The following is an 18,233-nucleotide window of genomic DNA, read 5'->3' on the forward strand; positions in this document are numbered from 1 at the left end:
ATAATATATGGATAAACACTAACAAAAAAAAGTCCTGAATGCAGTAGCTGGTTTTGCCTATGGTTTTCTTCTGCTTTCCTTTCAAACGCTTTATATTGCTGCATTTGGCATCTCAATTAATACTGCAATACAAATATAAGGAAGGAAGGAAGGAAAGCTACAGAGGCAGTTCATTGCCAATAGATTAGTGCCACAATAGTGCAAGCTATAACACTATATTTATTCTGCAGAATGCTTTACCATACCCGAGTAAAAAGCTCTAGAAGCTCTCACTGTTTGTTTAGGAAAGAAGCTGCCATATTAGCTTGTTGTGACATCACTTTCTGCTCTAGGCTTAGATTACAGCAGGGAGGGGAGAAGGAAGAGAGGAGCAAACTGAGCATGCTCAAGCCTGTGTCCTGGAGGTTTAAGATGAAAGAAGGAAGTCTGATACAGAAGTCCATGTGTACACAATAGAAAGACAGAAATGCAGCAATCATTTTGACAGAGGACTCAGAGCAGCATTACTTTGAGGGTTTATATAGACCTTTCTGATAAAGCTTACTTAGTTTTAACCTTTCCTTCTGCTTAAGGGCAGAGACACAGTCAGATTTGGGGAGATTAGTTGTTCAATGACAAATCTCCTCTTCTTGCCTTCCCGCCGGATAGAATGTTAATCGACGGTGGGATGGCACTTGGAGCGCCTCGTTTTCCGAAGTCGCCCTAGGTTTCCTTATTGGTTGCCCCGAAGAAGAGTACAGTACAGGTATGGGACCCGTTTTACAGAATGCTTGGGACCTGGTGATTTTCCAGATAATTTGGAGTTTCCCAATAGGCTTGTTTTGCAACCAATGATGATTAATTATATTAAAAAGGTACGGTTTTGTTATTACATTTTTAAAAAATGTGAATTATTTCAATACCTTTAATGAAATTCCAAAATAAAAAAAAAAATAGATTTAGATTTTTAATATTTGATTGCAAAAACATATGTAAACAGAGGCATAATATATAAGTGCGTAAAGGAATATATACAAAGGGCCTCTATCTAGTATATTTTACACTTGCCAAACGCCATCTTTCACTACATCTTCACCAGCAAAAAAAGCTCATTCACGAAGACAACGAACTATTTAACACTAAACACTAGGTGTAAAGTCACAGTTGTTTTCAACGGCATACTGGTCAGAAAACAATGCAATTTCTGCAACAGTTTTAATTAGGATTTTGTATCTAATCTATTCCATTAAAGTAGCCATAAAATCCTATATGTGTTGAGGCTGTTGGGCTGCATAGTTGAAATCAGTCAAGGCATCTCTATGCGAAGTTTCAATTGAGCATCCTGCAATATAAATAAAATTAACATTTTATCTGCCAGAATAGTACAGAATAAGATATTGGTATATGTAGTGAGACATCCTCTCATTTAAGCAATCAGCCCAAACAAACTTGATAACGGTCTTTTGTCACCCAAGTGAATGAATGGAGTCCATTTTGCAAAAACTGATATCTCTAGGGCAGTGACTTGCTGAGTTCCTGAAGCATCCAACGGTTGTCCTTAATCTTATCTTTCAAACGAGTGTATTCTTGCACTAGCCCTTCAAATTCAGGCCCAAGGAACTCATAGGAAGAAAGAATCTGCCTGGATGTTGACAACTCCTGCTTCTCCTTCTTCACTCCAGCCTCCAAGGTGTCCCTGTAAAGCAGAGAGAGTTTATACTTGGAGAGAAAACATACTGTGCAGTAATCCATAGCAACCAATCAGTGATTAGCTTTTTTCAGCCAGATGCAAGTTGAACACTAAAAGCAGTCATCTGATTAGTTGCCATGGGTTAACTGCCTAGGTGCCAATTTTCCCAGTGTTATAAATGAGCCTTGTTGCAAAAATAGACCTCACCTTATCTGCCGATGGACTAAAACCTTCTCTGGGGTATAACAGTCAGTTAGGACCTGTAATTCTTCCATCCTAAAAGGGAAAAAACATTGTTGACTGTTTCCTACCTAACCCACATTCCACACACAATAATCAATGAGACAGACTCTCACCTAAGTTTTAGAAATAGTGCATTACTTTTAGCCTCCAAATATTCTGCATTTATGCGATCAATGTCAGACTGAGCTCTAAGACGGAGTTCAGAGGCAGCTTGTCTAAGAAGGGACAGACAGCGTAGCAGAACCTAAGAGAAGAGCAGTAAAATAAAAAGATAAAAGGTTTACATGCAGTTCTATATGACATTCTGCTAAACACAAAAGAAAGGCATAAGTTATTTAAACTGTTACCACTCTGCGTGGATTAAAACAAATTTGCCATTAACAATGCATTAAATATTTTTAACCACATCCCATCCTGCTATTTCTTTGATGTCTGCATCCCTTTAAAGGGCAAGTCAATGCCAAAATAAAAATTTGTCTAATAAAATAAATAATTCGAAGCAGCTTTCCAATATATCTTTATATACCTTTTCAGTGTTTTTAAAGTTATCTGTAAGAACAATTGCTACTGAAAACAGCATTTGCTTAACTCCTGGTTGTTACTTTTTAAACAATGTTGCAAAAGTTTTAGTTCCTCAGCAAAGACAGGTTTGTTAATCAGCTGCTTGTCTTACATTGTATTAACAGTCTGAGCCATCATGACAGACTAGAAAGGGACAAATACTGCTTTCAATAGCATTACATATACAAATACATAAAATTAATATTACCTCTTAAAAAGGGGCCCTTTATGGTTTGTCTCCCTGCCAGAAGAAAAGTAGGATGGGGGCATCCAATCACAGCCCTGCACTCACACAAGCAATGTCAAACTTCAGTTCCCTATAAGGTCAGCCTAGCTGAGGTTAGGGGGACTTGGGGCAGCTGGGAAATTGACAATATGTCTAGCCCCATGTCAGATTTCAAAATTGAATATAAAAAAAAACTGTTTGCTCTTTTGAGAAATGGATTTCAGTGCAGAATTCTGCTGGAACAGCTCTATTAACTGATTCATTTTGAAAAGAATGTTTTTTCCCATGACAGCATCCCTTTAACACCAAGATATGATTAATCCATTTTGGAGGCAAAACAATTGTATTGGGTATATTTAATGTTGAAATGATATTTTGGTAGACTTAAGGTATCGTGATCCAAATTATGAAAAGATGGAGTTTGAGCATTATGGACAACAGATACCATACCTGTACTTCATTATACATTTTTCACAAGGACAAAGTTTTAGTTGCGACTTGCTTCCATGGTTAAAATTTCCAATTGGTTGCCCTCTTTTAGTGGCTACCATCACCTGACCATAACTTGGAATAATTGAAACTACAACAAGAAGCTGAACACTATTATTAACATTTTTAGAGCTCCAAAATACAAAGAGAATACAGACTTGCATACATAGCGACCAGTAACCAATACAAAAGGTAAAGTAGGCCCTGCACAACAGTGCTTACAATCAAAAAGGGGAGGGGGCCAGGTTAGAAATAAGCAAGGGGAGAGATGTAGCATATGGTATTTCATTTGGTCTTATCTTTGGAAAGCAGAAAGAGAGAGGGAGGGAGAAAGTCAGACATATTGTGGTAGAGAATTCCAGGAGGGGTGCAGTCCTTACAAAGTTTCGAATATGAGCATGCGAGGAGGTAATGAGAGAGTAGTTGAGGAGCAGATCAGTAGAGGAGTGAGTAAGCGGTATGTAAAGATGAGTTCAGAGATGAAGTTAGGGCAGAGTTATGAACTGCTGTGAATGTCAGGGTCATTGGCTTGACTTTTATTCTGTAGGGTAGCGGAAGTCAGTGCAGGGATTGGCAGAGGTGTATAAGCCTGCCAGCAGTGTTCATTCAACTATAGCAAAAACAAAATTGTGCTCATCACTAAATTTTGAACCAATAAACCATTTTGAATCATTAGGTGGAGGTTTATAAAGAAGCAGTGGCCAGCTCCTGGTTGTAGCTCCCATCATTCCCATCTATGGATCCCAGTGGTGGCTAATAAAAAGGGCAACCATTTGGTAGATTTAACAATGAAAGCAATTCACAGGTAAAACTTAAGTCACCATGAGAAATGTGTAATGAAGGAAGAACAGTGTAGGGATTTCTTTGGCATAGTTGGTCATCTTGAATATATTGCAATATATGTACATATGTTTAAAGGGGAGGGCATCCTTAATGGTAGCTTAATGTAGGGCTGTGGCGTCAGTACATAAATCCTTCGACTCTGAGTTTGGAGGTATCTTAAAATGAGGAGTCTGAGTCGAAGGATTTATGTACTGATGCCTCTGTTTTTAAAGGAACAGTAACTCGAAAAACTGAAGGTGTAAAAGTAATTAAAATATACTGTACTGCTGCTCTGCACTGGTAAAAATGGGTGTGTTTGCTTCAGAAAAACTACTATAGTTTTTATAAACAAGCTGCTGTGCAGCCATGGCGCAGACATTCAAGCTGGAAAAAAGGTACAGGTTAGATAGCACATAACAGATAATCCCTGTCCAATACAATGGTGTTTTCTCATAGTCAGCTTGGGGGACACAGGGACCTTGGGTATAGCTAGTACCACTAGGAGGCAGGACACAACCATAAAACAAAACTGACTCCTCCTTCACTGGCTATACCCCCAGCGGGCGGAGCTTAGGTCAGTTTGAGTTGTGTCCTCAGGAGGTTAGGACGTTTTTTATTTTTTTGCTTTCTCTAAGTCAGCTAAGCTGACACCAGGGGCAATGCAAACCCTTTACACTGCGTAAAGGCTTTTAATGTCATCCCCCAACGTGGGAACCTGTCTCTGGGGTCATTTTGTGCTCTGGCACAGACCATCCAGCCCATCTGATGTCTCCTTTCCCTTGCAGGAGGAGCAAGAGCTGGCCGGCAGACAAGGAGGGTGTTGATTCATTGGGCCTGAGGTAAGTACCAATCCTCAGCCCTATACCTCCCTTCCCAAGCAGGCTGGCGACTTTTCCCTACTGCCCTCTGGCTAGCTGAATTCCCAGGGGTAAGGGACAGATTTTTCAAGGGCCTGACCTGACTCTGGGGATTGGCGCACGCTCTGCTGAACAGAGCCGCGCCTAGTCCTATGCCCCTGCTGTTCCTGCTTACTTGCCGCATAGGCGCACCAGCCCTTCCACGAGGAAGGGCTCCGCCATTACTGCCGCAACACTGAGGAGGCGCGCCGGCACATTCACTGTCTGGCGGGAACTCCCTTACGCTGCGCATGCGCACGCAGCGTAGCCATAGACGCTGTGCGCGTCTCCTCCCCTCTATGCGTGCCGCAATCTTGGATTCACGGCGCAGGTTCGCGCGCTTCTCACTCTACCAGCGGCAGCAGAGGCGCAGCACGCAGGGGCACAGGGATCAACTGGTTCCACTTCACGGATACAGAACCAGGCTATTCCTCCTTCCCTGCTATCAACCTGCAGGTTAGCGTGTAGTCCACTATTCCCTGGGGTGTTAGTGCTGTTTTCATTAACCCATCCCTTACCACTTGTTCCCATATCAACATGTCTGATGGGCCAAGTGAGGGCCCCTTTTCCAGGGCCGCAGTCTCTGCAAATGTTAAATATTTAGCCTGTGCCAAATGCCGCAAACGATTGCCCGCTGGGCACAAGGAACCATTATGTAACAAATGTAGGCCTCAAGTGGTTGAGCCTCCAGTACCTACTCCACCTCTGGCGAACCAGGCTAATCAAGGGGAACACTCAGATTCCAACAGACAGACCTCCCCAATTAGAGGGCATACCACTCCAGAATGGGCTGCCCAATTGGCCACTGGAATTCCTATTTTAGCTCAGTCTCTGGACAAGCTACTTGCTAGACTAGATAATCCTAGACAGAGGTCTTCCAAACGCAGAGCCCCTTCTCTATCTGAAGAAGGGAGCGATACCCCTCCCAGGTACCACTCTCCCATCCTCCCTGACTCTGGGGATGAGGATCGATCAGACGGGCAACTATCCTCAGGTTCGGACCACGACGAGGAGGAATCACCAAAACTCTCGTCAGAATCTGTGGACTCATTGATTTCCTCTGTTCTGGAAACTCTCCATCTTCAAGAAGCAGAGGCTACTGTCGAGTCCTCCAAAGCCCTTTTCAAACGTCACAGTAAGACATCTCCGACCTTCCCTTCGCATTCTCAGCTTGACCAGATTATCCAGCAGGAATGGGACAAACCAGAGAGGCGGTTTCAAGCGAACCGTCGCTTTCTAAAGCAGTATCCTTTTCCGACTGCTCTTACAGAAAAATGGTCATCTCCTCCATCAGTCGATGCTCCTGTCTCTCGCCTCTCTAAAAATACAGCTTTGCCAGTCCCTGATGCCTCTTCCTTCAAGGACTCTATGGACAAGAAAGTAGACAGTCTATTACGTTCTGTTTTCTCTGCAGCTGGCTCTTCCCTTCGGCCTGTTATAGCCACGGCATGGGTCAGCCGGGCCATCCAATCCTGGTCCGATACCCTCCTGAACGCGATTGAAGATGGAGCTCCGCGTCATGAACTGTCCCAATTAGCTTCACAAATCAAAGAAGCCAATGACTATATCTGCGACGCCTCACTTGATGCTACTCAAGTCATCAGCAGGTCTTCAGCTCTCGCAGTGGCAGCACGAAGGTCCCTTTGGATGAAGTTATGGTCTGCCGACCTTTCCTCCAAGAAGTCGCTTACCTCCATACCCTTCCAGGGTAAACTTCTCTTTGGACCCGATCTCGACAAGATCATAAGCCAGGCGAAGGGAGGTAAGAGCACGCTGTTGCCTCAACCAAAAGCCCGCCCCTCCTTTCGAAGGGGCAAGTTTTTTCGTAGCTCCCAATCAAAAAGCTCAAGATCATCACCGCCAAGACAATTCTTTGCAAACAGAGGTCGTTTTGGTAACAAACAAAGACCTTCCTGGCAAAACCGAAAACACTCCTCAAAGACCACAGATAAGAATACCTTAGTGCTGCACGCGCTACAACTTCCTCCCTTCGAACCACTAGCCTCCGTGTCCCTCCAGTGGCTCACCTGGAAAGCTGTTTTCCTACTTGCTATCGCCACGGCGAGACGGGTCTCTGAGCTCAGTGCCCTATCATGTAAAGCTCCCTACCTCGTCTTCCATCATGACAGAGCGGTGCTTCGCACTGTTCCATCCTTTCTGCCAAAAGTCGTCTCGGAGTTTCACCTCAACCAAGAAATTGTTGTGCCTTCCTTCTGTCCTGCTCCAGCCAACCTCAAGGAAAAAGCCCTGCACACGCTGGATCCAGTAAGGGCATTGAAATTCTATCTACATAGGGTCCACGACATTCGCAAGTCCGATGCACTCTTGGTGCTCCCTTCAGGTCCACGTCAGGGTAGTCCGGCTACCAAACAGGTCATTTCTCGATGGATCAGACAAGCCATCCAAAGAGCTTACACAGCTAAAGGGAAGGATCCTCCGAGACGCATCACCGCCCATTCCACCAGAGGTGTGAGTACTTCCTGGGCGTTCCGAAACCAAGCTTCGGCTGAGCAGCTGTGCAAAGCAGCAACGTGGACTTCGCTCCACTCCTTTTCCAAATTTTACCATTTTGATACCTTTGCGGCATCTGACACTCGCTTTGGCAAACGGGTGCTGCAGGCCGCGGTGGTTTCCTCCGCTTAGGCCTCTTCTCCCACCCGGGTCTGGGGACAGCTTTGGTACGTCCCAAGGTCCCTGTGTCCCCCAAGCTGACTATGAGAAAAGGAGATTTTGTGTACTCACCGTTAAATCTTTTTCTCTTACGTCACTTGGGGGACACAGGGCTTCCCTCCCTGGAATGAGACCTTCGCTCCGTCAGATATGTTGTGGTTAACAAGTTTTAAGATTGTTTATTCCGGTTATTGTTACTATTCCTGTTGACTTTGGTACAAACTGACCTAAGCTCCGCCCGCTGGGGGTATAGCCAGTGAAGGAGGAGTCAGTTTTGTTTTATGGTTGTGTCCTGCCTCCTAGTGGTACTAGCTATACCCAAGGTCCCTGTGTCCCCCAAGTGACGTAAGAGAAAAAGATTTAACGGTGAGTACACAAAATCTCCTTTTATCTGTTTTTGTTATGTGACCTGTGCAAACACACAGATTTTACCAGTGCAGGCTAAAGTATATTATACTTTAATTACTTTAAAACGCTTCCATTTTTTGGCATTACTGTTCCTTTATTATACTAAACAGTGATGGAGAATTCTTCATTAAAATATTTTTAATAGCCTGGTGCACAGGAATTAACATTTGCACCAAGCAGCTGGACCTGCAAGCGTTTGGACTTTCCAACCTTGGACATCTTGGAAGACAAAAAGCACTGTAAAGTACATCACTGTATAATACATGTTTCATACTGTCAGAAATACTTTTATACTCAAAGCATTTCAATATATAATATGAGGGTATGGAGGGGTGTGTGTGTATGGATGCTGGGTTTCATTTGGAGTGTTTGAACTTTGTCTTTTTTTCAACCTGATTTAACTATATAAATATATATTTGCTCACATGAGGATAAATCTCCTGCTGCTTTTCTAGAAGTGCCCGCATCTCCTGATGCTTCTCTTGCTCATTCTGTAAACGTCTCTTCTCATCCTCCAGAGTGCTGGCTAAACGCAGAACTTTTGCTGCACGGAGTACATCACCTTCCTCATCTAAGCCATAAAAATAAAAAATATACTTTATATAGAACACAATGTTAGGCACCCCCAAGTGATTGTATTAACTTACATGAAATCCCAGGCCGGTGCTCATATCAGCAGAAAACTGCATTGGTCTGGGGTTATAAAAAGTCTGCTATTTTGTTCAACTGCGCAATGCGTTTGCCACGGGAAATTTGAAGACAGTAGAGGATGCTCCGTGGTGCTCACTGGTATAACCCCGGGCCTGCTGATAGGAGCACCAGCCCGGGGTTTCAGGTAAGTAAATACAATCACTTGGGGGTGCCTAACATTTTGCACCCCCAAGTGTACGAAGCCTTTCCTTCTCCTTTAACTAGGTACATCAATAAGCCATCAGCAAAAAGGGATATCTTCTAAATGGTAGTGCCATAGTTGCAACCCCAGATCTTTTCAGATTCTGTTATCTCTATGGCAGGGACTCACCAGACATAGCCTCAATGCTTGAATTTGGCTAATTTTACACACACTTAGGGGTACAGCAGTAATTCTGAAAATGTAAAATAAAAACATAAAAAACAGTGTATATAATATAAACACCTGTCTCAGGCTGATGAAAGGACAGAAACGTAAAACACTTCTTTTTCAAAGCTTCTTCCAACTGTTTCTGCAGACGATCTCTAACCCACAGAACAAGCTGAGAATAAATAAACACAGCAACATTATGTTATGTAGTCTCAAAGTAGCAGCCTATGGTTCTCTTCGTATAGTACATACTATAAATAAACCTGTCAAATGTATAGCATGTTAATATCATGTACCTTTAGACCATTGGAAAAATAAAGGGGAATCTTTTTTGGAAGGGATTTTGGTCATATGAAAAATATAGATTACAGCTGGATTCTGCTGATCTTTTGTCGTTAATTCAATTTTACTATTCAGCCAAATCTTAATTGTTGATTTTGTACAGACCTACCTACTAACTAGGTTAGGTTTTTCTTTTAGATTTGACTACAATGTTATTCAGCTAATGTGTGTAAAGTTCTATTACTGTGGAAAAAGTTGTAGCCTGCCTTATTATAAACGCCAATAGCTATGTTTATTAGAACTTGGTGGGATGTTTTTAAACACAGTTGGTTTGAATAAGTATTCAGGGTTTTGGCCACAACAGTTTGTAGCAGGCCAGCAAGCAGGAGTATAGACAGACACAATTTGTGGTTTCAAAGTGACATTATGTCACAACCTCTACCAATTTCTTGAAAATTCAAAGGCTGTATCCCAGTCCTTCCCTGCTATACACTCCATATCTGTTGTGAGAGGTAGGTAAACTTGATTTCTTCTTTCTGTAGTGAAGAGATATCCATGTCCCTCAAGCTACATCAACCAGTTGTCTCTGACAGTCTTTGACTGTTGGAGAATAGCAATTGAATAACGGCAAATTTTGGAACTTATTTGGCATAGGCATTTACATCCCCAACAACAGTCAAGGAAAATGCTACCACCAGCCAGCAATGGCTATGACAGGACAGTGTCAAAAAAAGGGGCAGAAACATGAGGAGACAATTATTAACGCAAGTGAAAAAACAGTATTAAAGAAAGCATGAATCACCACCTTAAGGATACTAATGAGAATATCTATTTTTACATTTACGCTCTGGTGGAGCATTTATATTGGCACTTCTGCTAAAATATGCCAACTCTGTAGAAATAACATTACTATAAAAAATTCATAGAACGGCTGAAAAACAAATATAAAAGTATGAAATGATTTCGCAATACTGCTATATTACTACTATTACCATATTTGGTGGAAGTAGGTCAAGCAGATCTTGCTTATCAAGCCCAAGTATAGATGTAGAGTCCGATGGTGGCACAGAATCAGCTGTAAGCAGTCGAGAGCACTCTGAAACTAGCATGCATTGTTGCAAACCATCCTGAAACTGAAGAGATTATGACAATGGCTGTAAAGAGAACAGTTTATGTTACAAGACAGTGCTTACTAACATATAGTTGATAAGCATTATTATTTGAAAAGCAAGGATTCCAATTTGATTGGAGCATGTAGAATTCATGTAAATGCTGTATCATAATAAATATATAGTGAGAATCAGATTTTTTTCCTGCAGTGACAAGCAGATTTCAGCTTGAAAATACTTAGGCCAAAATTCTAAATTGTGATGCCTGCCATTGACCTGAATGTATTTTGCCTGTCCCCATTGGTAACAGCCACATGCTATTCAAGTCAATGGCAGAAATCATGGTTTGGGAAAACAACGGCAGAATAAACACATGCATGCAGTTGTGTCTTATGCAGTGCCCAAAGGGCATATAGATTACTATAACCTGGGTTTTTCTCTCAGTATGTGTATATATATATATATATATATATATATATATCTATATATATCTATATATATCTATATATATCTATATATATCTATATATATCTATATATATCTATATATATCTATATATATCTATATATATCTATATATATATAGATATATATATCTATATCTATATATATCTATCTCTATCTATCTATCTATGCACTGGGTTCATTTGGAGGGGTTACACTAGATAGACTTTGGTATTTTTCAAACTATTAAACAATGAATCTAAATAATGCCTGAACTTTCTTAATAATGCATATTATCTCAAACTACGAAATATGATTATATTATATAACGGATAATCATCTTCTGCAACCTACCCTGACAATTTTTTTAGTATTTATGAAACAATATGTTGAATAAGCTGTCCCGATATGGGAAGCACAGGTCAATTGAACTGCGGAATTGAACTTCGAGACCTATATGCACAGCTGATGCAGGTTACTGCTTAAATTGTAACTATTTTGCCATCCTCTTTCAGTAAATATTTAGAATATGTTTCAACAAGAAAAACAGAGGAAAATATAGTGTAGAATTAGTTTAATGAATTGATATACTAGACCGGATTTTTTTTCCCAATTTTCACCTGTTGAGACCCATTTTGAACATTTACAGAAAAGACCGTCCAACACTAATTAATTAAAAGAAGAATCAGGCGTAGGAATATTTATAGCATTTAACAAATGTATTGTATTTGATTGTTACAGGTTACTACTTACCTTTCTTTCTTCCTCAGTTAAAGAACCCTCCTGCTTTCTAACCTGAAGATCTAGGAGCATCTCCTGCACCAGTTGATAGATCACTTCTGACCTCATCCACATTTTCCTCTGCAGCAACAACTCCCTTCGTGTCTGATAGGGCAAGAAAAAGTTGCAGGAATGTGCAGTTAAGTTATTCAGGTCATTTTCAAGTGGAGAACAAAAGTACATAGAAGTAAATTAGAAACTTTAAAATTTTAGGCATCATGCTTATTTAAGGATTCTTACATGAATCAAACAGGATTTAAAGCACATTTTTCAGACTGCCAATAGTTTCACAAGCATGTAGACTGTAACAGTCAGTGCCAAGCATAGTTAGGTAGTTAGGTACCGTTAGTAATTGGCCTTTACATGAACCACAGAGGCACCCAAAGGGCACTGCATAGCTCTACAAAAATATTACTCAGACCACATTGGCTGCCAAAAAACATTGCAAAGCACACAAGTCACATTACCAACAGATATGCTCAGAACAATGTGGTATATTCTACATAGCTCAAAGCAGCTCCATAAGAGCCACAGATAATCCACAGTGTCCCCCAAAGGAAACAGTTACACCAAAAACCTAAGTGTGTTAAAGGAACAGTAACACCAAAAACTGAAAGTGTTTTAAAGTAATGAAAATATCATGTAGTGTTGCCCTGCACTGGTAAAACGGATGTGTTTGCTTCAGAAACACTACTATAGTTCATATAAACAAGCTGCTGTGTAGCAATGGCGGCAATTGAAAAACGGCTAAATGGCACAGGATAGATAATGGATAACAGATAACACCATTAGACAGACAGAGCTTATCTGCTGTCTGCTGTGTAACTTGAGCCTTTTCTCCTTTGAATGGCTGCCCCCATGGCTACACAGCAGCTTATTTATATAAACAATAGTAATGTTTCTGAAGCAAACACAACAGTTTAACTAGTGCAGGGCAACACTGCATTATATTTTTATTACTTTAAAACAATTTAATTTTTTGATGTTACTGGTCCTTTAATGGAACAACAATACAATATACTGTTGCCCTGAACTGGTAAAATGGTTGTGTTTGCTTCAGAAACACTACTATAGTTTATTTAAACCAGCTGCTGTGTAGCCATGGGGACAGCCATTCAAACACAGGATACACAGAAGATAGATGAATTCTGAATAATCCCATTGTATACTACAGAGTTTATCTGTTATCTGCTGTGTATCCTGTGGCTTCGCTCTTTTTTCCAGCTTTGAATGGCTGCCCCCATGGCTACACAGCGGCTTGTGTATACATGTATAGTATTTGAAGCAAATACATCGGTTGTGCCAGTGCATCACAACAGTACATTATATAGTGAATAAAGTACCCCCTCTTGTAAAACATAAGGATATTATAAATTACCGAGGAGTTTTGTGACCATATATAAGAACGAGGCCGAAGGCCGAGTGCTTTTATACAGGTCATGGAACTCCGAGGTAACTTCTAATATTTTGCAGCTGGGGGTACTTTATATATTATAATACACACGTTTCAGTGAGTCATGTGACAGAAATGACATCAGAACCTACCGTTTATAACTGATGACATCAGAACTCACTGTTTATATGGATATCATTTAGAAGATATTCATGGCTTTTGTGTATTATATTCTTATTATTTCAAAAGAATTTAATTTTGTTTGTGTTACTGTTCCTGTACATGGAGACCAATCAAATGTATGCTTTTGTTTAATAACTTGTAGTTTAATTGCTTGTTGATTGCCATGGGCAACATCACTGGTGATTTTTTTTTTCTCTAGTGTTTTACACAGCATGATAAATAGGCCCCTTTGTGTATCTCACTCCCCATCTTTCGGAGCAAAGAGACTGCTCAGACAGATGGTAATTGACACAGTGGTGGAACTACCGCGGGTTTGATTGCACCCGGGACCACAACCCTCTTGGCCTGTCAGACACTCGCGCTGACAAGAATCCATCATGAAAATTGTATATGGAGGGGGGCTGCATGGACTGTCAGCACAAGCATTGACATTTTAAGTGACAGGAAATAATCTTGCTACAATTTGGTTTCTTTTATGTAGAAAGTTCACATCTACACAGAATTACCTCCTCCAGTTCTCTGTTGAGGTTGGCACTGCCACCATTAGGCCCCAAAAGCGGACACAGTTCAATAAGAACTTTGCCAAACTGCGCATTTCTTTCAAGGTCCTCTTCATCTATCTGTAACATTGACAGCCGACTGCTTACTGCAAAGAGAGAAAACAGAAGTTGGAACACGCCCACATATGTATTCATGACGCCTTTTTTTAGGAAGAGCTTAATATGTAGGCAAACATGGCACGTAAAATAAGTGTACAATACATTTGCAGTTTCCAGTCTGTCAGCATAATAAGGGTTCGTCAACTCACCGTACTGCAGTGTCTGAGCCATTTAACTCAGGCGATGTTTTACTCTCTGGTGACAAAACAGAAAAGTGACAACAGCAGCCGGGTAACTCTGACACCACGAACAAGACCTGCAAATAGGGGGCGCCCGTATACTTTACTCAAATCGCGCGCCAAGACACTATCCAGTCTGATTTACTCCGTCACTTCCGGTGCGCGATTTCCCTGGCGCTTGTGCATTTAAAGGGGCAGTAATAAGTATTTTTTCAGCGCTTAAGACAACTCGAAACCATTTATTATTAAATTAGCCTGCCGGGGCTGGTGTCCTATTTTGGTAACTGCTTGCGGCACAAATATAAAGGCGTGGCTTAAATCACGCAACATAAATCGCACAGAAGTGGCAGTAGTCTCATATTGGGCGTGGGCCCCACAACATAAGGAAAAGGTAGAATAGCGAAAAAAAAGGTCCCGAGACCCAGCACATACATAGTGATTGCAGAAATGGTGCTTGGCCACATCACAGAAATGCATGTATTGACTTTTAAATCAGAAGTCACCTCTTGGCCTGATGATGCCTCCACCCCTGTCTTTGCCTCCACCACTGAGACCAGGAGGGGACAGAATCACTAAGTGGTAAAGTGTTGCATAGAGCAAGTTTCTTAACCAGAGTTGACTACCTTTCCAGGGCCGGTTTGGCAATTTGTGAGTAGTAGGCAGTGATAGTGGGCTGGGCAGATTGGGTCACTGTGAACATGATGCCAGGACTTATTTTGAATCCTTGTTATGGTTGCCACCTGGCCGGTATTTTACCAGCCTGGCTGGTAAAAATGATGGTTGATCCCAATGTTATTAATAGGGAAAAAAGATAAATATATAGAAAGGCCGGTATTTTTTTCCAGAAAAGTTGGCAACCCTAATCCTAGTCCAAACCTGAGTCCAGGCATTGACAGCAGGGGGCAAGATGGTGCACCTAGGGCCACTGAAGCAGTTAATTCAGCTTTCAGAACTCCTGGATAGCCTATGTAAAAAAAAACAGCACAGTAGTTTAGTGTTTACTTGCTGAGATTTATTAGTGTTAATGTACCTTTTAAAGGATTCCAGGGGTACAATACAGTCTGCCAAATAGGTGTCTGTTGTTGACAGACCCTTTCAGGACCCGGTCTTTTTTTATTTTTCCTTTACTTGAATTTTGGGCAATGGTCCACAAGGAGATTAACCGCCTGCTATAAATCTCTTTTGCGGGCAAAGAAGAGGAGAAATGCTTTCCCACCAGCGATAAAGTGAATTGCTGGTGGCAGTCGGCCTGGCACCCTAGGCAACCCTGCCGACCACATCACCCCACAGTGCGACGCATGCACAGAAGAAGCAACGAGGCCGCGCCAGTGCGGATGCGCGGTAGAGCATATATGGCATTCACATGCAACCAGTGCGCATGCGTGGAAGGACGCACATGCATTAAAAAAAATACTGCAGCCACAGCTTAAAGGAACAGTTCAGTGTGAAAATAAAAACTGTGTAAATAGATAGGCTGTGCAAAATAAATAAATGTTTCTAATATAGTTAGTTAGCCAAATATGTAATATATAAAGGCTGGAGTGAACAGATGTCTAATAAAACAGCCAGAATCCAACTTCCTGCTTTTCAGCTCTAAAACTCTGAGTTAGTCAGCGACTTGAAGGGGGGCCACATGGGACATTTCTGTTCATTGAGTTTGTAATTGATCCTCAGCATTCAGCTCAGATTCAAAAGCAACAGATATGACCCATGTGGCCCCCCCCTGCATTTGCGCCCTAGGCACGTGCCTTTTCTACCTACCCCTAGTTCCGGCCCTAGCTGGTGGTAAAACCCATGTGTTGCTTCAGTCTTCAAAATTATTTTTCATTATTGAGGTGACTTCGGAAGATTGAAACAACGCATATATTTTACCACCCGTGATTCACTTTATTGCCGAAGGGAAAGCATTTGGAGGAGACTAATCACCTGCAGAAGAGGAGATTTGTAGCAGGAATGAATCTCCTTGGGGACCATTGCCCTTAAGCTGTATGCTAACAGAGATACTGTTAGGTTTCAGAAAATTAGCCCAGTCATGTCAATGTGATGTAACCATACCCCCAATGTCACAGGCTCTCCACCTGATGACACAGATGAGGTGTATGATCCTGACCCCTTTGTGTTTTGGTATCTGCAATGGTGACAACCTTATTTGGGCGAGGATGCGACAGAGAGATGTAGCTTGGCTATTTATGGTGTTTGTATTTTATATATACACACACACCCCCTCCCACATAGGTGCCTATGACTAAGGGTGGTGAGACGTGTAAGGCAAAATAAAGTTTGTGATTTTATGGAGTTAATGCTGATGACCATCAATTTTTGGTTTGTTATTCTTGTTAACAACTCGAGCTCCAAGCCCCAGTGAGAGGCATAGGGGAGGTTATTACTCTTCAGACCTTTTTCAACATTGTTTAGTATGTAACTTTGCATTGCATTGCATTACATTACATTTATTGACATTGGATATCATCTACCACAAAGATGTCCAGAAAGACAGTTTGTCAAGTTCTCCCTGCACAGATTACACATTTTGAATGGACTGATTTTTTTCTGCATAATTTTGTGTCATTGGACAAACAAATGCTTACAATGACCTCTGCCAAGTCATTAATGAACAGATTAAATCAAAGTGGACCTGGTAAAACCCTGCAGTTCTGATGCTTATCTAGAGGGGAGTGATTGCGAGATGGCTTGTTTCATTACTGTCTGGAGCCTTTACTGCAAACCTTTTTCCAAAAATTTTAGCTGAACGTTTTCTCCACAGTATGTAGAAACAAACAGCAAATATTAATTTGTATAAGTTATAAATTGGGTTAGAAAATACATCATAGAATCAAAGTAACTCTAAACAACACAAAAGACAAATTTATGAAAATAAAATATAAAGCTGATAATTTCATTTTGACATGGCTGTATAGTGCTCAGGCACATATAGAGTTAAACTGACCATCTTTCACCTGCACAATATGCAAAGTGCGTACACCCCTTGTCAGTGAAATGGCTGTGTGTGATTGGTACACTCCAAGATCATACTGCAGACAAAAAAGAATTTTTGCCTTTTCACAACTTAGCTACAGCAGTTACCATAGTACTTAAGTGTTTAGCTCTTATATTGGCCACTAGATGGCATTTTTGAGGACACATAAACACTGCAATTTTTGTGATATACTTTGAACAGCAAATATATTTATCAATACGTTTAAAATTATTCAAACATTGTAATCCATGTTTTATATTTGCCTATAATTCATTTAATTATAGAAAAATTAAACTTTGCCAGTGTCGTTGTGAACGGTGACTACTTGTCATGTGTATTATTTAAAAAGGTATCCACCAAAATCAGGGCTGTGGAGACATTGCATAAATCCTTTCACTCCAATTCCTCGGATTATGGTACCTCCGACTCCTCTGTTTTTAATATTAATGTATTTCCATGTTGATTGAAAGAACACAACATACAAGACATTTAATCACTGCCAAAGCGCAGCAATTTAAAAAAAAAAAAAGATGGCATCTGCTTTAGGGAACACACCAAATAACTACTGGCTACGAAGCTGACACACTACCTTATTGGTCATCCAAGACTATCATTGTCAACATGAATGAGGATACTGTTCAAATAAATTACAACCATTCTTTAAGATTAAACAATGAAACATTAAGGTTATGATAGCTGAGCTGGACTTCACACTAGTGAAACAACTACGCAATAGGCTCTATTCTTAAAGCAGAGAAATAATTTATTATTAACTTATCTGTGAAGTAGGGAATTGTGACATATTGTATTTTTTTTCATTAAAATTTCAATTTATTAGGAGTTGGAACATTTTTTGCCGACTCCGTACCCAAAATTGTTTCTGACTCTGACTTCACAGTTTTGACCAAAATAATAAATGCTTATTAAATATTTAAAGAAAATATTATTCTAAACAACTTTCCATGTTAAATGAAGATTTTTAATGGTTTTAAAGTTATTTGTGTCTTTCTCTCTCTTACTATTCCTCCCACTGCTTGCAGTGACTACTTGTACCACTGAAACATTGTAGTGATTGTCCCCTTCCTTCAACCAAGACTGTAATTCCCAGGAATTAGGAAAGCAGCGAAAATATATTATATGTACAGTGCCGTAATTACCAGACAATGAAGCCCCTCCCCCATGTT

General features: G+C 40.8%; 1 protein-coding gene across 1 annotated transcript; it reads right to left on the reverse strand.

Annotated features, from left to right (window-relative positions):
• Positions 1-894: 894 nt before the first annotated feature.
• Positions 895-14,105, reverse strand: haus4.L (HAUS augmin like complex subunit 4 L homeolog). The gene is given in 9 exon segments (NM_001096090.1): positions 895-1,675; positions 1,877-1,945; positions 2,026-2,156; positions 8,410-8,555; positions 9,120-9,216; positions 10,319-10,459; positions 11,632-11,763; positions 13,741-13,880; positions 14,043-14,105. Coding segments are annotated over 9 exon segments (1,062 nt in total). The 5' UTR covers positions 14,065-14,105; the 3' UTR covers positions 895-1,491.
• Positions 14,106-18,233: the final 4,128 nt, after the last annotated feature.

The sequence above is a fragment of the Xenopus laevis genome, chromosome 1L (assembly GCF_017654675.1).
Source record: "Xenopus laevis strain J_2021 chromosome 1L, Xenopus_laevis_v10.1, whole genome shotgun sequence".
Lineage (NCBI taxonomy): Eukaryota > Metazoa > Chordata > Amphibia > Anura > Pipidae > Xenopus > Xenopus laevis.